Source organism: Pelmatolapia mariae, linkage group LG6 (genome assembly GCF_036321145.2).
Source record: "Pelmatolapia mariae isolate MD_Pm_ZW linkage group LG6, Pm_UMD_F_2, whole genome shotgun sequence".
Lineage (NCBI taxonomy): Eukaryota > Metazoa > Chordata > Actinopteri > Cichliformes > Cichlidae > Pelmatolapia > Pelmatolapia mariae.
Genome location: NC_086232.1, coordinates 39,876,163 through 39,899,382, shown reverse-complemented (window position 1 = coordinate 39,899,382; position 23,220 = coordinate 39,876,163). Strand labels below are relative to the sequence as shown.

Genomic DNA, 23,220 nt, shown 5'->3' with positions numbered 1-23,220 from the left:
TGCCCTATGCACTATTTCCATTCCTCACACTGTGCTGTTGATTCATGGTGAGTTTCACTAAAGGTCCCATCATGGTAAAAGGCAAACAAAAGTTGCTACCCAGGCCTTGCATGCTGTTGTACCTAGGTACTCTCACATGGGGGAAGCATTTAAAAAAAACGGTGGATCATCCGGTAACATGGACTGCTCTTGTTTGTGCTGCTGTTGGTCCTTCAGTTTACACTCTCTCAGTGAGGCTAAGAACGTCTTAGTAAAGAACTAAAACTAAGAAAACTGAAAACGGTCCATTGATGAGAAGCAGAGTCACTGTCTGAGCTTTTTTGATCTTTGGTGTATTTTGGTGCTTCTTCCTCTTTGCGGTGAACTCCGCTGTGGCTACCTTTCCTGTGCAAGTGAACTTTCAACCAATCAGCATTCAACTTACGCTTATTGTCATGGCCACCAGGCCGCAAAATGTGTTGTTGCCTTTTTGGAGAACTCACGGGATTTTCTGAACGGGTTAAAAACGCTCTCTCTACGTGGCCATAGAGCTACACAGACACAAACACGGGACCGTGGCCCTACTCCACAAGCCTTGCAGTTTTTTGAGCTTCTCTTAACCGATCATCCATCCGTGCTTTCACCAGCCGATTTCTCCAGCACCGAGTAGTCGACCACAAGAAGCTTCATACTTCATCCAAGCTGATACACACGCTGCCCGATTTACCCCAAGCGTTTCGGGTCATAAGTTTGCCGATAGATGAAGTCATAAGATCCTATTTAGCATTTCTTTCAATGGTCTTTTATTATAGATTTCTCCTCAAATTCTAAGCCAAACGTCCTCTTTACTTCACGTCATAATTTGAAAAACGTTACAGATTACAGTTAAAAACTGAGCTACGACTCAGCCATCAATGCTAAGAGACTCATGGACACTTCAGTGTTGGTTACTTGTTTTGTTTTTTCCATCTTTCTGGATCTAAACTCAGAAGTCTTCTGTGTATTCGGTCCTTTCGGTCCTGCTCTGTAGCCTTGCTGTGAGTGTCAGTGGGATTTTAAAAGAGCTTTTCTTCTGGAGCAGAACCCAGATGTTTTGGTTTCACTTCAGCTCTCCTTAACCTCTTCCTTATCAAGCTTTGACAGTCATCAGCAGATTTAACACACTGTGGTTTATCTGAATACGTCAGACACAATCATCTTTAAAGAGCTCCAAGAACAGGATGATATACATTTAACACAGAGTAAATACTAATATTGGTGCAAAGAAACAAGTAGCTAATCATCACGTGATCTCTGCATTAGCTGCGCGGGACAAATAAAGGATAAGCAGCGATGAAGCTGCTACTAATACTGCAACTGGTTACTCAGCAATATGCTGGCTTTGCAGTGGGAAAACTACCGAATACACCTGAAAGCAATAATTATAATAAACACCGCTTATTATCTGTCTTTCCCATAAAGAGCATGTGCATTTAATACCCCGTTCAGATTCATAGTAGGGGGGATAAGCTGCGATCTTTTTTCCAGGACTATTAATTTGTTGTTTTTGGCATATGCTGTAATTATTTTCAAGAGTTCTCACCATGACATGCTGAAGGAATTTTGCAGCTTTTTATCCACTGGGCCTACAGTTTGGGCACAGATGGTTGGAAAGTCCAAAACTAAGAAACTGAGATTCCTAGACATTTTTTTTAACTGGCACAACAATATTGCCAATTGGCATTAAATCTAATACGACCCACCTCAGTAACACTGATTACAGTTAAGCTATTCTTGAGATTTTGTTTTGCACTTTGATAGGTTTGGAGAAATCATGAGAGACCAATTATATGTTGCTTTCACAGGCTGAGCAGCGTTATAAATGACCTAAGAAGTGATCTTGGTGTCTGAAATCTGTGAAATTTCCCTTCAAGTGCTACACCTAGTGAAAAAAAGAATAAATGACATATTTTTCCCATGTTTTAACATTTTATAGTTGATTTTGCTGATTTTATTTGAGACGTGTCACTAAAAATAAAACTTGCTAATTACAGTCAACGCAGTCGGGCTGCACGCGTGCAGATAAGTGAATATTTTGCATTTCAGACACTCCACTCGGCATTGCTCACTTATTTCTCTCTTTCCAGGCCCTTGACTTTCTTTGTAATATGCTCCATCCTCCCTCCATAATAAATCTTTTGCTTTCTGCATTTGCCTTTCTCCTCTTTCTCTCCCTCTCTCTTCCTGGTCTCCAACTCTGCTCTGCTCACTCAAATAAATCTCTCCACCCTCCCCTTACACCCGTCCCCCTCAAAAAAATCTATGCAACACACTCAAACATACATGTGCACGGACCCGCTCACGCACACAAACACACAGCGCTCCAGGCAGCAGCCACAAAGGCCTCATATTAATAAATCTGCTCCTTTATTGGTGCTGAGTGTCTCTGGCAGAGAAAGAGGGAGGAGAGGGGGAGGAAGGAGGAGGCGCAGGACAGGAGACGCAGAGATCACCAGAGGGGAGGAGGAGGTGACTGACTGACTGTAGCCATATCATCAGGACAAGGCGAGCAGAAGGAGACAGACAGAGACGTAAAGTGCTCCATCAACAAGCACTCGCACACGCAATTTCTATTGATAACCGCACATCAGCCCTGAGATAATGAGGAGCGGCAGAGCCACACAAGTGTGAGGTTTCACTCGAGTATGTGAACATTTGTTAAGATAGAGTCCACCCACACTCAAACGTCCTCCGTCCGGTGGATTATTAAGGACACCTGACACCTGGCTGAACCGCTGGAGCATTCAGAGTGGGCTGTGCTGATCGCCGGGCTCAGGAAACAAACTGCCCGAGGTGGGCTTTTGGTAATGACAGCAGCTAGCTTGGCTTAGTGGTCCAATCTCAGCCATCAGTCAGCTGTGACAGATTGGGGATATGAGCTAAGGAGCCGTTTAGCTTTGGTGCTTGCTGTGGTGTGTGCGCGCTTGTGTGTCTGAGGGGAGGAGGTTGGGGGAGGCTATCAGTGCTGCTAGTGTTGCAGAGGCATCAATACACTCTCGACAGGCCATTTTCCTATGCCTATTCCCAGCCCTGGCTTGTTGCTGGGGCAACTACCGCCATTTTACCTTCCCTGGCTGCACCTCTGGAAGGCTTTTTTTAAAACAGCAATCCATGTTCTGCAGTACGTCCCAAGCTGGTCAAACACTCTTAGCTCCTCTATTTTTGGGGGGCATTTTTTGGGCATTCTGCTTAAAAATGCAGTCCAAATGAATTTTATAGGAAACCTCCAGTGCACGGGGAGTTTATTTAGCTCTTATTCAAAGGATGAGCAGAAGGTCATAGGTTGAATTTTCCCAGACACACAGACTGTATGCAAAAGATGGCTGTAGCTTCCAGGTATGGTAGCCAATGCAGAAGCACGTTTCTAATGACCAGCAGGGGGCGATTTGTCTGGTTCCAAAAAAATTGTGCTGTATTAAATAAAATTCCACAACTCACTTGAGTAAACGCTTTCCCGGTGAGCACATGATATGATAACTGATATGTCAGTCGCTATCAAATGAGCTGGAGTGTCACAGTCAGAACTGCCCGCATTCATGAAATGCCTCAGTACTCAAAAACATGACTTTCCAAAGCGATGGGTGACTATGTACATCTTTCTTATGCAGTCTATTGTAACCTCCCTCTCTCCCTAACATGTTATTCATCTTCACAAAAACTGCTTTCATAATCAAAGCCACAAACACTTTAACAGACTGAGGTAGCCAACATGACGTCAGCCATTAGGTAATTAAGTCCTTCAGCTGAGTGCTTTTGCTGTCGCTATCTCTGTATCTTGAAACTTGATGTAATGATGAGCAATGATTGCATCCTGGTAAATCCTCCTCTTCGATTCTTGAAATGACCAAAATTTACAAAACTGACTTGTTGTTAAATTCAGCATGAGCTGAAATGAATAAGTGATTCATAAAGTCATCAGGGAAGTGTTTACAGGGGTCACGCTAAGGGGCGTTTGCCCACAGACATTGCAGCCAAAGGTATCGCCTCGTGGTGTTCAGAAGGTATGTCCATATTTTACACTCAAGCTACTGAAAACTTGGGCAATATGTTGAACTGTGTCCAACTAGCCACTCCCAGTCCAATAGCTCTTCAACTAGCTTACCTAGCCTGGACTCCGGGATCTTGCATTGGGTCAGAAACTTCTCAGTGACTTATATACAGTACTTAATATCAACCAGTCAATGCCAGGTCTCCTTGGTGGTACATTTGCTAGTCATATATGGTAAGACTCTCAACTGCAGTGTATAAAGTGTATAAAGTTCATTATTTACAGAGCTGAATTATTATAAAGGCAGAAAGCAGAACCAGAAACACTGGACTCAGATATTCACTGACAGTCCAGTATTCACATCCACTATCCAAACCACACAACCTGCAGATGATGGAAACTCTCTGGACTAAAGTTTAAGCAACAGTACTGACTGCACATGAACTGCTTTGCAAATAATTCAACCTCCACGTTCTTAAGGCCAACAACTGTCCCCTTACCTGTCCATGAGGCTGCATGGTGTTGTAGGGCATGTTCTGGTTCAACACTTTCTGCTTCATCAGTAACATCCTCTTCTGCTCTTCACTCAGGTGAGCTGTCTGTCCTGGGATTGGCCCTTGCGTCTGCCCTGGCCCCGGACCCTGGCCACCACCTCCCGCACCGCCCATATAAGGTGGCATCATGGGGTTCTTGACCTGACTGTTCCCTGGCATGGGCGGGGTCATTCTCTGACCTATGTGATCCACCCCACTGCCACTGAAGTGACTCAGCGGTTTGGTGTTGCTGTAGGACAACATGCCTGCTGTTTGCTGCTGCTGTTGCTGCTGTTTGGACAGGGCGTTCTGGTTTATGCTGTTTGGCTGCTGCTGGCCCATCATGCCCATGTGGTTGTGAGGGAGGTAGTTGTTCATGGGGGCTTTGGGACCATTGTTGGGGGCCATGCCACCCACTAGAGGGCCCTGTGGTGTATTAAAGGCTTGCGGTGGATACATCATGGGGCTGTTGGGTTTGTCGTGGTTAAAGTGAGCAGAGTTATAGGGACTGGTTGGAGCGGCTGCAGGTGACCAGTTAGCTGCTTGCTGCTGCTGCTGCTTCTGCATCATTTTATTACGCTGCTGAGCAAATGCTTTCAGCTGCTCTGCATGGGAAAGCTCAGGCGTTACTGGTCCTACAGACTGATTTCCAGGCGGTATCCCGGCTGCTCCAGGTCCAGTGCCCGCCTGACTGACTCCTGGCCCCGGATTCATCATGTATCCATTCCCAGGCCTAGAGACTGCTTGTGTCTGAGCTTGGGTTGGAGTCTGAGGGGAGCGAGCCACGCAGTTGTGCAATGGCGAACCTGATGCCATAGCAACGGCTGGAGACTGCTGCAAAGGTTGCTGAGGAGGCGTCCCATTGGCAGTGGTGGCAAACTGAGGGCCTGATGAAGATGGTCGCACCTGAGGAGAAACCACAAGGACATTAGCTCCGGCTAGCACCTTTCAAGTTTTCTACATAACATGTAGTTTAATCAGAATACGAAAGCAAACTGAAAATGATCATTCGAGACTTTATGGGCCATTGCCACCATAAATTTTATATGGATGGGGTTTGGTACCATTTTGAGTACCAAACATTTTAAATACCAAACAATTTGTGTATAGCCATAATAACTAAGCTAAACTAACAAGCAGTTTACTGCTGAATGTTATTTGGCTTGAAAAGGCAGTCGCCTTTACCTTCCGATGAAGTTAACTCTTATGATAGTGCATTTGTTCCATTTGTAATGTTTACTTTGTAACTGTAACTTTGCCCCAATTACAGCAAGACCAGAAAGCCACAGCTGTGGTTACTGCATTGCTCATTGCTTGCATGAAATGGCATCAACAGGTCAACAAAGCTTGATTTTCTGGAGTCTTTGAGGTGCTAGGTCTTGCTAGAAAAACTTCTGTGATGAAATAGGAAATGAACAAGTCTAAACGGGAATTAACGCAGCTGTTTCTCCCTCTGTGCTATTTGGAAATCTCTGTGCTTCTGAATTTAAGCTTCACAGAGATGCTTATAACAATGAAGACTGGCAACCCCCGTGCAAAAACAACAATGGCTAGGATAAACTGCTTGCTGTATTTCATAATAACGCCACAGTGAGTTAATCTATCTTGTGCGACCACCACAGAGCCTACAGAGCATCTAGGCCCAATAACTTTAGCTGGCTAGGCAGTTTTCATTTTACTTAGAAGCTTCTTTCAGCTGCAGCCTTATTCACGACAGGTCGTCACAGAGGATGAATTTTCATATTTTCATATGGCACAGATTTTTATGCCAGATGCCCGTACTAACACAACACTCCCAGGGACCTATGTTTCCTCCCAAGTTTCAAACTGGGGGTCTTTCACATGTTAGGCAAATGTGTTACCAACTTCACTTTAATGCAGTTAGAACAGCTGAGAAATGTCAAGAAAGTTGGACATTTTCTGTGTTGGCCTGCATTGAGAGCTAACAGAGTTTAATGTCTTGATTATATTCCGTTGGGCAGTATACATCATTTCTGTACTGAAGTGTGCATCAATCTAACCTCAAAGAAGCATAACAGGAATGACCCTCAGGAATCAGGTCTCAAGCTGATGACACAATTTACATCACTTGGATGGATGCGGAGAATACAATCGAGGATTAGCAAACTGCAGAAATGCAGCAAATTCCTAAGTAGAAGTTTTAACTTACTTTAGAGATTTTTTCCCTTTATTTAATTTTTGTGTTTTGCTAAAAGCTGCTTGTGAAAGACCAAAATGCTTCACAGGTAGCTTATGAAACACATCAATACTCTCATACATTAAGAAACCACTTCAGGTTTGTTTCTTGTTGATCACATAATTAACGGCTTCATTCACGTATTAATCTTTTAAAACCAGTTTGGACTTAAATCAACTGGATCAAAAAGTTGAATCAGTGAAGAAATCTTAAAAGAGCACAGGCATTTAAATTGGTAGCAGCGACTGCGCTCTAAGAGCTATAATTACATCTTCAGAAATAACAGTGAGAGACATATATCATATAAATAAATACAGAAGTCTGATTCGCCTGAGGTGGTCATGACTTAGATTATGAGTTTGGTTTAAATACCCCTTCCAGTGGACATCATGTTGACTTTCTTAATACTGACCTGTGGTGAACCCATGGGAACCTGTGGGCCTCCCTGTGGAGGCTGAGGTGGAGGAGGAGGCAGTGCTGCTGGCGCTGCCCCCCCTCCCGCTGTTGTCGTATTCCCGGCTGCTTCCTGTGGGCCCGGCGTCTGATTGTTTGCCGGCCTGCCAAACTCAGCCTCTTTCTTTTCGTCAAAGTCCTCGTTGAAGAGGTCGTGCATATCGTCCTCTGGCACAGTATTGGCCAGCTCATCGATCAGCTCCTGCCACTCCTGGTCGTTGAGGTTAATGTCAGAGAACAGCTTGTTCTGATTGGACAGAGACTGGGGATCAGACGACTCCATTCCACCCCCGTCATCCAGGGGCTCCTGTTTCAAGTCCTTGAGGAGGCCGAAGCTGTCCTCCAAGTCCAGTGAACCATTTAGCTTCATGTCTGGAAGGTGGCTGCCACCGTTCTTCCCCAGCTCATCCGATGTCCGGCCTACATGGTTCCCATTGCTGTTTGTAGTGTTGTTACCGGCAGAAGTGTTAGGCCCACAGTGTAAGGGCTTAATGTCCATTTGGTGATGCAGTGGAGAGATGGGCGGCACATTGTTATTATTATTGTTGTTAGGGAGTCCTGTTAGTGAGTCCATGCCGCTGGAGCCTTCCTTCCGTACCCGTTTGGTGGTCGGCGAGTAATTGCCTCCATCACAGATCCCATTCTGGTCTCCGTTGAGGGGCGATCGTGCGCTGTCCAGTTTTCTCTTTACAGTCTCCTGGAGCTGAAACAGAAATAAAAGATGGTAAAGAGGCTGAATTACACTTTTGTTATTTACAGTTGTTTTGATATACTCACAAACTGTATGTGCAAGTAATCCCTGTGAGCCAAAAGTTTTTCTACTCTTGGAACTGTATGATATCAGAAAGAGGTCTCCGTAACAGAGCCATCTCAAGCACAGACCCTCGTACCTAGTGCTTTTCAAACCTAGCTAGCCAATTAGAAGAAAGTTGGCTTTAAATGGGAAGAGCTACAGTGGCTTATTTCAGTCACTGGATCTACTGAGGGACTATAGGACAGAATAAGATAAATAAGGATTATGTTGAACTGTGAATCCTGCAAAGGATGCTAATGTGACCCTGGAAATAAGCACAACACGACCACTTTAAGAAGTTATCTTGTGTGTCTTATCTTCTGTTCGGAAGGATGGTCTCATTTGGATCAGCCCATGTTCAGAAAGCAACCCCATAATCACCTTATGATTGTGATTATCGCTACAGCATGCTAGCAATGCAACAGAGCTAAGGTAGCTCATTTCAGAGAATGGATAGCTGTACCACGGCCTAGTTTAAGAAACTATGATTTATGCAAAGCCACTCAAAGCAGAGCACAAGAAGAAAAAAAAAAAAACCCAACGAGTCTCCTTTAAAGCTGGAGGCCACCAGAGATGGAACGTGTTAGTAACAGGAACTTTTCTGTGGTCTTCAGGGGGCTAATCATGAACACAACATGAGATACAAATCAATATAACAACAGGCTTCTTCCTCTCCACACACAGAGAGCTGTCATGAGAAGGAGGGAAGGAAGTAAGTGTACTGAAGATCAAAATATCACCAAGACAAATCAATTACATGTTAAGCTCGGATTCATTCTCTGAAATTAGGCGTGCAGGCCAGGGATTTTTGTCAGTCCGTGTTCCCTATTTCTTCACGGATGCAATAAAAAAAAAGAAAGAAAGAAAAAACACAGAAAAAGATGTAAATCCTGTAGGAGGGTTTCAGGGCATGTTTCCCAACACTCGCCTCGGGAGAAATTCTTTTAAATATCAACTTTACACTGTGGATATATTTTAATCTTTATCGTGACGATTAATGGTAGAAACCCACCCGAGAATTAGAGTAATCTTTCTGCAAAAAAAATCATGTAAGTGAGACAACAGTTCAGAGCACTTAAAATGACAAAAAAAATGAAAAAATGAAAAAAACAGGAGAGTGCAAAGTGGTGTCCAAAATTGCATTAAAGTGCTCGTTCTGAAATGGAACAAGATAATGAACATTCAATTTACATGAAGAAATTAAAGTTAAGTAAATTATCACAGTGTTCCCGCATTTACTCACACAATTTGTCATGATGACAGTGCTATATAAACAGTGGCGGTGATCGGGGCTGTAAGCGAAAATTAATGCGGTGTTTGCTCTCTGCAACTGCTCTTTGGTCAAGTGGAAGACAGGGCGAAGATATTATGCTTAGAAATTGATTTCACAACAACTGTTTTTCCAAAAATGTTCAGAGGCTACTAAAAGTGAGCAATTTGGAAAGCAGTTAAAGCAGTTTTTTTTAAAAAAAAGCACAAAAACACCATATCAAGTGGCAAAACTGTCAAATTACTTGCTGTTAAAAAAATATAAATGCCAATTTTGCGTTGCAACAATGGGTTTCACAGAAGTTGGGGAAGCCACAGCAAACTTTTCCAGAAGTAAAGGTGGAGATGGGTTCAACGCTCTGCGAAAGACTGTGGGCAAATAGTTCACGATTTAAGAAGAACGCAAAACAGAAAAGAATACATAATATCATTAAAAGATTCAGAGAAATCTCTGCATGTAAGTTACTAGGCTGGAAAACAATACTGAGCTGTCCCGGGCCAAACTGCGATAAAAAGAGACAGGATTTTGTAGTGGAAGTAACTGCATGGGCTCATGAACACTTCTTAAAACCAGTGTCAGTGAGCATCATTTCACACTGCATCCACAAAAGTTAAAATTCTATCGTATAAAGAAAATGATCATATGAACATGATTCAGAAAAGCTTCACTGGGCCAAAGATGGTGAACTGAGGTGAAGCACAAAAGTGAACAATAAAATCTGCATTTCTTTTAAGAAATCATGGCTGGTGTCCATGAGGAAAGAAGTGACCAGCTTTTATCAGCACACAAAAACCAAAATTCCCTTAGAATAATAGAGAAAACCCTGATAGTCAAATGACCCAGTATGAGCAAGAACCTGGCGACAGCGGGAAGGAAAACCAGCATCGGGCAGGATGTGATGACATAGTGGAACAAACTGAAAAGACATAAAGACATTTCCTGGATATTTTTATCTTTTCAGTCTTGTAAGAACACAATATCAGTTAATTCTTTTTTTATAAAAGTCGCATTTTTATTTTGTTTTTGCACAGCTAGTTTTAGTAGTTCGATAAACCTGCTGATCTATCTCAGACACATCAGAGCCCTCTTCCAGGAAAAACACATTCATGACAGCTAACCTGAATAAAGTTTTAATCCCAAACAAAGGTTTAAACTAAAACAGGAGGAAAGACAAGAGAAGGCTAGCAGCCCTCCTGATGAACAATACCAGCATTTGTTTTTCTGAGGAGGTAAAGAAACATCAAAGGAACATCTGGAGTATTTGGCCCATTATTAACATCGGCCCCACATCTTACTGGAGGAAGCCACCGCCGCTCCGTGTCTCACAGCAGAAGATAACGACGGGGTGCTAACAAACGCTGGCTGGCAGTTAAGGTAATCACTGTCATAGACCTGTGTGGGAGAGGAGAGGATGTATGGAGGCATGTGACATAACCTGAGTAATGGCAGGAGACACCCGAGACAAAGAAAGAGGCAGAAAATCTAAAAAAATCCCACCAGTTTGGCCTTTTTTTTTATAAAAGCAAAAATGAGCTTTTCAAGTGGATACAGTTAAAAATCGACAGTCTTACGGAGCAGTGGTGACGGGGAAGACTCTGCTGTATAATTGTCAGCAGGGGGGAGTTTTACAGTTAGCTAACAACTGAGTGTGACTGATGATAGAGGGCTTTCAGCTCAGTGCAGCAGTGATACTTTTATCATTGCTTTCCCGAAGATTTGATATGTACTCTTAAAAAACTCTGAACGTGGATTTATTTTAGTAGGAATGTATTTTTAATTTGCCTCTCTACAACACCCGAGATTGAGTTGTTAAGAAATGTCAAAGGTGATGGCCACATGTTTAAATCAAAGCTGAATGCATTCACTGCCCGTGCGAGATTAAACAAAGAAGTGGGCACAACGCAGACGCAAGTAAACGCTAAGAAATGTGCAAGAATCAAATTGCCATGAAAAAAAAAGGCAAAGAGAATAACAAGTTAGGTTCCTGTGCAATTTCTGTGCAATTTAATAAACTCTCAATCTCAATTTTACCCCCAACTCCTGTTAATTTCAAACCCTAATGAAGTTGGCAGAAAAATAGCTGATGCTATTAAAATGACGAATGGGAAGCAGGGACCTCATTTATGAAAGGTTCCCAGGGTACAAATTTGATGCTCCCACACGAACCTTAGAAATAGTGCAGGATTCAATCAAAAAGATTAGCGTTTTTAGTCATGGCTTCACTTTTAATTTCATGTCCAAAGACCGGATGCTATAAATACTTCCATCTTTACAATCGTAAAGGGACAGGTCACCCTCAAATCGAATGTACCTGTTCTTCCTCTGACCTCTGTTCGAGACTGTTTTGGAGATGTCTGCTTCTCTTGAATTTGGAATCAGCTTTGAACTTGAGAAGAGTTCAAATCGAGACAAACCCGCCTCACTTCACTTCATCAGCGCTTATTTCACCCGTTGTTGCTTCAAGTTGCTAAATATCATTGACTTTCTGCATTCTCTGGTTGCCAAATCACACCTAATCACTTCCTGTCTTGATTATTATTTGTCACCTGATTTGAGAGCACAATTACTAATAAATACAAATTCTGATGGCATAGGATTAGAGTTCAGGACGGTGACCCCACCCATGGTTTGTATAGAAAACAGCTGTAATCTTATATTGCATTAATGGTTTTATATAGTGGTTGTTATCAATGTGTAGAAAAGCTGCTTGAACAAAGATGCAAAGACTCACCAACAGGTGTGGATAGGAGCCTTTTACAAGTCTTTTATACAGTATGTGTCGCCTGCACATCTACATTTCAAACAGCCTCCTCAGCTCAGAAGCCGCAAAATATTTTGTAAAATCCACACTCTCCACTGTCGCATGTGAAAGAGTCAAACACACACGCAGACACACACACGCACACAATGGAAGCACCACCGATACGTGTATGTGTGCAAATGCGCACTTAGCTCTTTGTTATTCAGATGGAACAACAGACAAAATATATTCAGATTGTATTCTGACCTGGAGGTGGACCCATTCAAGCTGGCAGGAAAACACACACACACACACACACACACACACACACACACACACACACACACACACACACACACACACACATACACACACACACACACACACAAACTTTCACACATTCACACTCCAGTAAACCAAGAAAGTCAAAAAAAAAAGGGTGATGTGTGCTTCATGTTGCAGTGTTTGTGTGTGTGTGTGCGTGCTGGAGGTTCCTCTTCTGCTCTCCACATTGACTGACAGTCAGCATAATTATCTTCATGACATGATAAACAGTATTAGTATTGGCAACCAAAAAATAAACTACAGTGCATGCATCTGTGTGTGTGTGTGTGTGTGTGTGTGTGTCTTGATCTCTTAGCCATTAAAGCAACAACTAAGGAACAAAAAAAAGGAAAACACACGTTTCCACTGTCACGACACGATTTCAGTGTGTGTGTGTGTTTGTGTGTGTGGTCCTGCAATCAATGGGTTTAAATAATTCAGGCCTCTTCTGTCTGTGTGTGTTTGTGTGTCTGAGTGTGTGTGTGTTACAGGCTTTCCCTAAATGCCAGTGACTCATGTTGATAATAACAGACTCGTCTTTCAAAGCCCACCTATAAAAACTCCCATAATTATCCAGGTGGTGTGAACTGTAGCACCCTCCCACACAGGCACACGCACACACGCACAGGTTTTAAATACACACCCACTTAAAAAAACAACAAAAAAAACATTTAACCTTCTTAATAGGATCGTGAATCTGGAGAAAGAAACAAAGAAAACAAAAAAAAGGAGACCAGACCAAAGGACTGTGGTCCTGCCTGCTCGGGGAGTCAGCATGCTGCTGCCCGAGGGAACGTGAAAGTATCCGGTGCTGGTGCAAAATACTTTATGTATTAACTGTAGCAAATTTCTTTTATTTTAGCACAATTAACAACCTAATTAAACCTCTGAATCACACCGAACCTGGCAGCGTTTCTTTCTGACAATCACAGCAATGAAATACCTTTGAAGCCGACGGAATCGAGAGAAATGGAGGAGCGTTTGCATGTGTAAGAGAAAGAATCCAGGCCGCGAGAAGAGAGATGACATCGAGACTCATAGACAAAGATTTTTGAAGTAGTTTAATCAAGCTGGAGTGGTTAGCGAGAGCTAGAGGGAAGAAAAGAGCATTGGAGTTCAAAAAATTAAAAAAAAATATAAAAGAGCAAAGACAGGAGAGGGAAAAAAAGGAGGAGAGCGCTGCTTGTTTTGCCTCCTGCGTCTCTCCGTGTATTCTTTGACATAAACACCTGCTGACTGCTCCTCTGCCTGCTCCCACAACAGACAGAGGGAGAACGACAAAAGCGAGGAGAGACAAAGGTGAAAGAGAGAGACGCGCACGCTCGCGAGGAGGAAGAAGGGATTTATTTGTCAGGCAGATGGTCTTTCTCCTTTGAGCGGAAGAGCTACCAGAACATGAAGATGAAGAAGAGGAGAAAGAGGAGGAGGAGAAAGGGTGAAGCAGTGAAAGAGGTGTGGAGGGGGGGGGGCTAGATAGGTGGCTTGATGGAAAGGCATAGCGTGCCAAATGACAGCAGGGAGCAAACGATGAGAGGGTGATCAGAGAGGGAGAGGGAGGCAGAGAAGAGAGACAGAGATGGAGCCACTAAGGTGCTGTTGTTATAGCAACCTGCTGCTCTGGTGCTTTGTGCGCTGCGTCCTCCGTCTTCTTCGTCTTCCTCCTTTTTCCTTCTCCTCCTCTCGCTCACTTACTCACTCTCCGACACCCTGCCTTCTCTCCCTCCCTCTCCTCCTCTCTCTCTTCCCTCCTTCCTTTCTTTGGCTCGCTCTCTTGGAAACTTAAGCGTTGCATCAAATTCGAGTCCCAGCATTAAAGGAACGAGTCCGCGTCGAGACGGTTCGGGGTATTTATTTCAAATTACAAACTATATGTGGAGGTAGCTAGCTTCATATTTCTTAATCTAAGGGGGAAAATATGAAATCATTTGTCTCTAAAATGAGACTCTCACCGCACGAGAACACCTTATTGCTACTACGACGACATCACTGAAGATACACCTAACCAAAAGACATATAACAGTGGCATCTTCTGTGAAAAATAACTGCAACACATTTCATCAATGCCATGAAGCTGTTCATCACACCTTCCTTTGCAAGTCAGTTCTTCCTCCACTCCTGCTTTTCTTACCTGTCCCTGCACACGAGAGATGGACGTACTCCCCGTGACATCACCCACTGGTTTGTAAACTTCAACTTGACCATTTTGGCCATCTTAGTTCTGGAAACTAAGCGTGTGAGAACAATCTGCAAATAGTGCTCATAGGCGTGGTCGGTTTTACAGGTGACTTACAAAAGCTGCACTGATTTCTAAACAGGCACAGTCAGTTCATTTCAATGTCAAAATGAATTAAGACATTTTCAGGGTTAAACATCATTAAATAGCAGTAAATGGCATGTTGCAAACGTTAGTAGATCAGTAACTTTGTAAATAGTGACAGTAGTGTTTTTTTAATGCCAAAACCCAGTCCACACTGGCACTACTTATCTGAATCTGGCTCAGAAATAGCAAAGACTTGCTGGATATTTCACTATAAATCTGGCCACAGATAAGAAAATGAAGACCCTGCGGTATTTAATAAGAGTTGAAAAAGCAACTGAGACCAAAAACCCATCAGGAAAATGTTTAATGAGGTCATAAATCAAGTGTGCAGCAGCGTCATTTTCTCATAGACTTCTATACAATCTGACTTCTTTTGGCAACCACACGGGTTGCCCTCTGCTGGCCATTAGAAAGAATGCAGGTTTAATGCATTGTAACGTGCCTCAGTCCTTCGCAGGAATAACATGTAACCACATGCTAGTTGAGATTCCGCTCTGGTAGGCTGAATGGGTCTCAATGAGGTGTATAGAAACAGACTCATGTATTTGTACTTGTCATGTATTTATCCAGCACTTTATTTATTTATGCCCAGCCAGAACATTTTGGGCTGTAAGAGACCAGCGCTAACTACCGAAAATCTGGTTCTCACTTTCCCCCCCAGGATGCTGGTTGTGGTATTGAAGGTCAGGCAAGAGGAAGGACTTTGATTCAACTCTGGTTGCAAATGACATGGCACGCCACATTTAAGAGATTTTTTAGGCTTCTGAGGCGCTTTACAGTCCAACTCCCAGAGACACAAACACACCGAGCTGTATGCCGATTTAACACTTGGCTGGTTAGACAGAAAGTAAAAGAATAACCTTTATTTTTGCTAGCACTTAGATTATTTTATAGTAAAAATTACAGTATTTGAGCAACTCAAAGCTACCTTTAGCACACCTAATGATTTTCTTGTCAGTATTTCTGATCCATGAACTCAGCAGCCGAGTCCACAGCACAAAGGAACCAGCAGAGTTTTACTTTTCTTTTTTTTTAAACTGACGCTAAAACCACAGCGGTGAAGATTTAGCGAGCCCATCCGCCCACATGACTCCATCATTCTTTGATTGTTATCATTATCAGTGATTTCAATTTAACATACAAAAAGCGAGTACACCTGCACACCTGTCTATGAACAGGCTCTGTAAAGTGAGGCTGCAGAGAGGAATTACACCCTGCGAATCGAGTGTGTTCAAGTAGTTACATTTCTGCACCCATTTAAACAAACAGACGCACGAGTATCAGCCATAATTTAAATTTCACTTGTTTTCCCTGGTGCGGGCCAGTGTGTGCCACGCTTTGAGTGTGTTTGTGAGAGTGTGGTTGTTCCTGGTCTGGCCCACTAGACTGTGAAATGAGTCAATTAAATCAAACAGGTCTTTAATAAGGAAATGTGTTTGTGTGTGTGTGTGTGTGTGTGTGTGTGTGTGTGTGTGTGTGTGTGTGTGTGTGTGTGTGTGTGTGTGTGTGTGTGTGTGTGGTAATGATGGTTAAAGGCTTGTAACCACCAAATTTCAAACCATCACCTGTCTAACAGGCTGTTGTACGGCGGTTTTCAAACACTGCGGCCGACAAAGATCAAAGGTCAGTCCAAAAATTTCAAAGTAGATCTGCATTCACTCCTGCTTGGAAGAGTCTTTATTACATGTGTCCTTAATTCCTCTTTTAATAATATTCTCCGATGACGCCACCTCATGTAAAACTTACTTTACCGTCAGCCTTGCTTTCATCTACCTATCAGACTTTTTAAGCACAGTTCAACAAACTGGCTTCTGGATCAGATTAAGGACGGTCATGATTTCCTAATACGTGAAAAGTCAATAAACAGAATACTCGCAACTAAAGAAGTATTGTTTTGAAATACACGTATTTTCCCCTGTTTTTACTGGTTTTTACTTTACTTCTACTATAACCAAGAGGTGGCACTACTGCACCTCAAAGCTATTTTCTATCACCATTAAACAACAAAAACTGCTAGTTGCTGTCAGATTAAATGCAACTTTACGAATAGAAAAAACACACAAAAAACAAAAACGCCTACAGCCATATAAATGGTCCATATGGGAGTCCTTTAAAAAATAAACTATAATGAGGTTCACTGTAAACTCTGCCATGTAAAGCTAGCACATGAAACCTGTATGGGGTGAGTGGTGACCGCCAAAGAATAGCTGAACAGTTCCAACTGAACACTGAATAGGGTTTTAATTTGAAATGACCATTTTAGAGATTCAGTGCTCTTTTGAAGTTCCAAGGTACTCTTATTCAGATTTGGCAACATGTTTGTCAGCTTCTCCTGATAAACTGTTGACAGCTTCCCAGTTGTTTTTGAGCTTTGATTGCAGTTTCAAGTTTTAGTGTTTCTGGCTTTTAGACGAGCTGAATAGTGTGATATTTCTTTCTCTCATTTAATTGCCAAGCTAATAAGTCACCAGCAAAATCTCAGTTTTGTTGTATAAATTTGACTCTGTAAATGCTAAATGGGTGCCTGCCATAGACAAAATAAAAGATGGAGCTTCTAGATCTGAACCGCAAAGCCAATGCAAAAGTGCCTTGAACCTGCATTCTATTTAACGGCCAGCAGGGGGCGACTCCTGTGGTTCTCCTATTGTGGATGTTTCCATAGCATCTACGGCTAAACATAGACGCTATGAAAGATGAATGTAGATTCTTTGTCTAAAATGTAAAACCAAAACCAGAATGAGTGAAATCTGCACTTATTTTCATAACCAGCAGGGGGCGACTGCTCGAGTTACAAAAAAATAAGGTCGAAAACATAAAAGTCCCAAAAAACCCTGTGCTCCACTGTGAGCAGTTTAAAACTTTATTGGCTCAATTGTTAGTTTTAAGACAGTAAATAAAATAATTATTCTATAAATGAAAGGAGGATTATCCAGGAATGAGCACTGGCTAATAACTTTTCACTCACAAGTTATCTGTGGAGGTTCTCAGTCATCCAGGTCATGGCAATCTAAGGAGCTACTTAGTTCACTCACATGTCATTAGCCAATGAGCATGCGGTTCATCCAACCCCCACTCTTCACATCCAGTTAAAAAAAAAATCATTGTAGACTTTATAGCCCAACTGTCCTAACCAGTGGGCAAAGTCACTATCTATATCCCAGTTTTATGCTTATTCTGTTGAAATAGTGGATTTTATTCACGTGTTTTTGTGCGGTTCTATATTGCAATGATAATGTATTTACCATACATTATCATTAATGCATGTTAACACACGTTAACACACCTGGACCATAGCAACATAGACTGTTCTCTATGTTCTCTTCACATAATATTTACTGCATGTAAATATTATGTGAAAAAACGTATTTAAATGTATTTGTTGTTATTACTTCACCACGAACATTGTCAAGGAGACACAAAGAGGTACAGAAAGAAAAAACATTTGTTACCGCAGTTGTTTGTGAGATGTATGTTAAGTTTTTCACACAAGCTGCAGCACGGCTACACTTCTATTGATCCTCATATCCTCTACAGAAAAGTGAAAGACGACTTCAGTGGTTTCCTGGCTGGCTCTTTTTAAAAGAAACCGGGAGCAGCTGCCGTGGAGAAGTTAGTGTTTGCTGTGATATCTCACAATCCCCTCTATGCATTTTCTATATGTGACCAGAGGCAAAGTGAAAAGATGGTCTGATTTTGGCTCGCAGCAAGACTGAGCGGTTGACACCGGTTTCTAAAATCCCCCCATCTGTATGTGGAAGGATTTTAGACGTGGAGTTAACTTTTATGATGCGCAGTCTTCCTGCTGCATTTCAGTGAAAACAACGGGAACGTGTGAAAACAGGCAGGAGTACGTGACAGTATGTCCTTCCAGTCAATGACACTGGTTCAAGCACACGTCAGCAAGCATCCATCCTGCTGGAGTGTCCTTGAGCAAGACACCGAAAGCCTTCAGGACAGCTTTAACGTGAATGTTCCTGACATACAGGGACTTTGCTTGGCTGGAAGCACCTGTCGATAATAAGAGACTTGAGCTTGGTTCTGGACCAGAAGGAAACTTTGGTCCTTAAATGAGCAGTTTAAGGGTTTGGTTTCAAACTGAGACCACTCTCACGCTGACATGCAAAACGTGTACATGGAGCGGAAATGTATGGAACGAACAAATCGCCGACTTTGATTTCTTCTCACATTCAGGGAAAAAGTCAAGTTTTGTGTGTGAAACACTGGCCTGTACAGTTCTCACCTTCTAATCCTTTACACCCATTTTATATGTGAATCTTTTTAGACACACGGTCCTTGGCTTTTTACTGACCAGATCCCAAAAATCGGAGCATTAAATGGACAAAAACAAAGCGTCTGTGTGAGTGAAGGACAGAAAACTCCAAGTGACAAGAGGAAGGTACAAACAAAAGGAACATTTGGCTGCCGTCCCAGAAAAGGGTGTATGTGTGAGAAAGCGCCTGCCAGTCTGCCTCCTGTACACGGGGGACCTCTACACCCCTGATTTCAATACACTCACACACACACACTCACACACAGACACACACACACTTCTAATCCTCTAAACACCTCTTTTTTTTCTTTTTAGTATTTTTTTTAAATCAATCCACTTTTTCCACCCCTAGATTCAATATTCTGCACACATTCGCAGATGTAATTCCTCTTTTTCAGCTAGAAAAAAATAAAAAGATTATGTGCAACGACGTGAGTCTAGCCTTTGCTGTTTCGTGCTGAAACTCAAAAGTCTTTGAACTGAAGAGAAACTTGCCTTTGGAAGTTGTACATTTAAAAAGGATCAACCAAAACTTTAAAACCACTTACATCCTGTTGCTGGACAAGCATGCCTGGCAAATGTGCTCCCCGACAGCAGTGGTCTCTATCATTATGATGGTGTTCTCTACCACAGTACAAAGCGCTCAGGGATGGCTACAGGAGCACTACCTAGGGCTGGGCTAACTATGATTTTGGCTTCTGCTAACTACATAAAACTAACTCGTGTGTTATTCAGCAAGATCACTAAAAAGGAACCTTTAAACAACAAGAGTCTGAGGAAGTAAAACTCACAAGGTTTCCAGAGATGAACCTGTGGAAGAATGACTAACAGTTCCCTCAGGAACCCTCAGAATTTACAAAATGGACTTAACATTTTATTCAGTGTGACCTGAAATGTGTGACTGAGCCTTTACAGACTTCAGGGCAGAGGGCCTTTTTCCCATAGACTTCTATAGGAGCGCAAGTCTTTTTGCAAACCACAGCTATCGCCCCCTTGTGGCCATTAAAAAGAATTTAAATTTAAGGCTCTTTCGCGTTGTCTTCACCCTACAGACGAGGAAGCTACATCCGCTCAAATGTATCCAACTGAAACGTGTCACGTTTCAGGACAAACTCTGAGATCTTAAATAAGGATCACAACAGTAAGTGCACTCGCCAAAAACACAATTGTGGTGTAGCTTATAGCAGGTGTTTGTCATATACTCAGCATGTTGCATGTTGTGTTCGTGTGCAGAAAGAAACAAGAGAGTGTGTGTGCGTGCACATGTGTCATCAGCACTTTCAAACCTGCTGACCTGACATAAAAACCCAGAGGCCAGAGAAACCCATCACTTTTTCCTTCCCCATCTTCCCTCCTCCACCTCCAACCCCACTGACTCAATAACAGAGACCCTGATATGTGTGAGTGTGAGAGAGGAGTGACAGGAAGGGGGAGGGGGGATAAAATACAAATGAGGAAGGCTAAGGAGTCACGTGTGCTAACAAACACTTTTACGAACCGTTAGCATTGAACCCACAACTAATTATCTTCTGAGTCAAGGACTGTGTGCATCGCTACAAGTGTGTGTGTGCGTGTGTGTGTGTGTGTGTGTTTACATTTTCAAGATAAAGTAAGTAAAAAAGAGGGCAAAGAGTGAGAGCAGAGAAGCAACACTGAGAGAGAGAGAGAGAGAGAGAGAGAGAGAAAATGAGGGGACAAGAGAGGGGAAACTGTGTGTGTGTGTGTGTGTGTGTGTGTGTGTGTGTGTGTGTGTGTGGTTCCTGGCTGAGCTGCTGCTCTCTATTTATAGAGCTGCGGCTCCTTCCTGTTTCTGGAGCTGTACCATCGCGCCAGGAGGGGGTGGGGGGTGAGAGAGAGACCCAGAGAGAGAGAGAGAGGGAACAGGAGAGGTGAGGAGAGGGAGGAAGTGTGGGTGTGTGGGAGGGGAGACTGGTCGTGTTTGAGTCTTTAGTAAATCAACAGATCCACCCCCCCCCCTCTCTGTCCCCCTCCCTTCTTCCTCCCCTCTCCTCTCTTACTCAACAACATGGGTCCAACCAGCAGCGACGAACAACAGAGGAGGAACAGGAGAAAGAAACAGACAAAATACACAGAGCATAATGGCATAATTAGGGAGATATTTTTGCATGTGATGATGAAATTATTGTTGTGCAGCTCAGTGGGACACTGACGATTAAAAAAAACCCAAAAAACAAAACTGTTGAGATGATTGCTCACATGAAATTACAGTTTATAGTTTATAAGCACCAACTGTTGAACAATTACCTTTATAAATATCATCTTTAATTCTCATCCTACCGGCCGGGGTCCACGCAGACCCCAGAGGTACAGTTTTTACCGTATCTCACAGGTGGGTTTTCTTACTTTTCCTAATGACGTTACATCATCGTTTTCCATTTCTGTTTGGATTATTGCTTTTTAAAAACTCATGTCAAGAGCACCAAATTCTGCATATGCAGTTTTAATTAAAAAAAAACTATTATACTTTCCAGCCTCGTTATCTGGATGTTGGAGACGTCACCAGGTCTATCTGAGATGGCTGTGTGCTCTGGTCATGAAGCACATGAAAAGTAGAGCTGGTCCTGCTACACTGCGAGCCCTAATCCGACAAGCGACGACCCTCCTGAGAATGACCCCCCCCCCCACCTGCTGATGTAACCGCGCTCCGCTACGCTGGAAAATCGACTTGAAAAAGGCGTTTGCTCCTGAAACACAGACAGGAAGCTAGAAACTGTTTGCTCCTCCTGTCACACGACAGCATGCCCTGAGGATAGCATGAGGCAAATTTGCTCTAACTGCCTGCGGTGTGTATTTAACTTTAGATGGTTTTTAGTTCTGCTACTGCCGTAGCAGGAGTCGGGTTCACACTGACAGCACAACGTCAGAGTCGTTCACGGTGAGGGTGGTCTCTGCCAGCGCAGGTTTCAGGATATCATCTCAGCATTTTGCAGATGATGTAATTCTCTTCCCTTTATCAGACATTGACCTCCAGCTTGCACTAGATTGGTTGTCAACTGCGTGTGAAGCAGAAGATCGAGGACCGTAAAGTCTGTGATCATCCAGAGAAGTGCAGAGTGACCACTGCAGGTCAGGGATGAGCTGCTGCCCCAAGTCAAGCAGCTTTTATGTCGGGGTCTTGTTCTTAGTCGAGCGGGAGACTGAGAAGGATGGTACTTGTCTGCTGTGGCGAGGAGAGAGCTGAACGTACATTACAGGTTGATCTACGTTCCAACCCTGACCTGTGCTCACGAGCTCTGGGTAGAGACTGAAAGAATAAGACTGCGGATATACTATAGCACCAGATTTTGGCCATAAAAAAACTACCAGACTTTGGCAAATTAGCTAAATTTAAAGGTAGTAAATTCCTAGATAGATGAATGTTGATGACAGCACTGACTCAAGCTTTATTTATACTTCTGCACTGAGCTCATGTCAAGCCTGTGATGTAGACGACAGACGTCACAGCTAAACACTAGCTACGGCACAGCTTCTCTCTTGCAGGTGATCCATTCTCTTCCAGTGGATTCAAAAAGAAGTTGCTGGAAATTCATAAGATGAAAGCAGAACAATCCAATCACAGAAGTTGGGGTCTCGGTTGGCATGACGTAGCTACATTTCTACAGAGGTGCACGTCAGGTGATGGTGGGTTTCAGAAGGGTTTGCTACTACGTACCTACGGCGTAGATTTAACAAAGAAACAACAGGCTGACTTTACCAAGACCAGATATTAGGTGTGTGGTGACACTTGGGACGCATCTGGCTGTAACCCATGACGACCAGTTCATGACTTTTGGGGCATGTTTGGCCCAGGACATCGCAGGGATTAGACATAAAACACAAGGAGAGTGTGAGGGCAATGACACACAGTTTTAATGATATTTTGAAGGTCTAGTATAAACAGCATAGTTTCACATAAAATTATTTTTGAGTCTTTTCTGACTCCAACCCGGATACAGGTCGAGTGAAAATTAACTCCTCTACCTCAACTTTCAACAAAACAAAGAAAAACAAAAAACCTGCTTTGGTTTGAAACTTTCTGTAGATTCATGCATAAAGCTATAGAGAAACTGTGGTTTGCATTATTTCACAGTGTAAAAATTAAAAGGAAAAAGTGGGTTTTTATTAAATATAAATGTTCTAATGAATGTTTTTATCATGTATTACTAAAAAAAGCTAATACATAGATATAACTGGAACATTAGCTAGGTGAAAAAGGTCATAAAATGATTATTGAATGTCTGGGCTGTAATTTAAGATTAAGAAGCCAGTTCTGATCTAGACCAGGGGTGTCGAACTCCAGGCCTCGAGGGTCGG

The 23,220-nt window shown here is 42.8% G+C and overlaps 1 protein-coding gene across 1 annotated transcript in view; it reads right to left on the bottom strand.

Moving 5' to 3' along the window:
- maml3 (mastermind-like transcriptional coactivator 3) overlaps positions 1-23,220 on the bottom strand; it is a 130,758-nt gene that overhangs the window by 61,896 nt on the left and 45,642 nt on the right. The window contains exons 2-3 of the mRNA XM_063476904.1: positions 7,149-7,892; positions 4,507-5,445 (exon numbers count right to left, since the gene is read on the bottom strand). Coding sequence (XP_063332974.1) covers positions 4,507-5,445; positions 7,149-7,892 — 1,683 coding nt within the window. The remainder of the gene's footprint in view (positions 1-4,506; positions 5,446-7,148; positions 7,893-23,220) is intronic.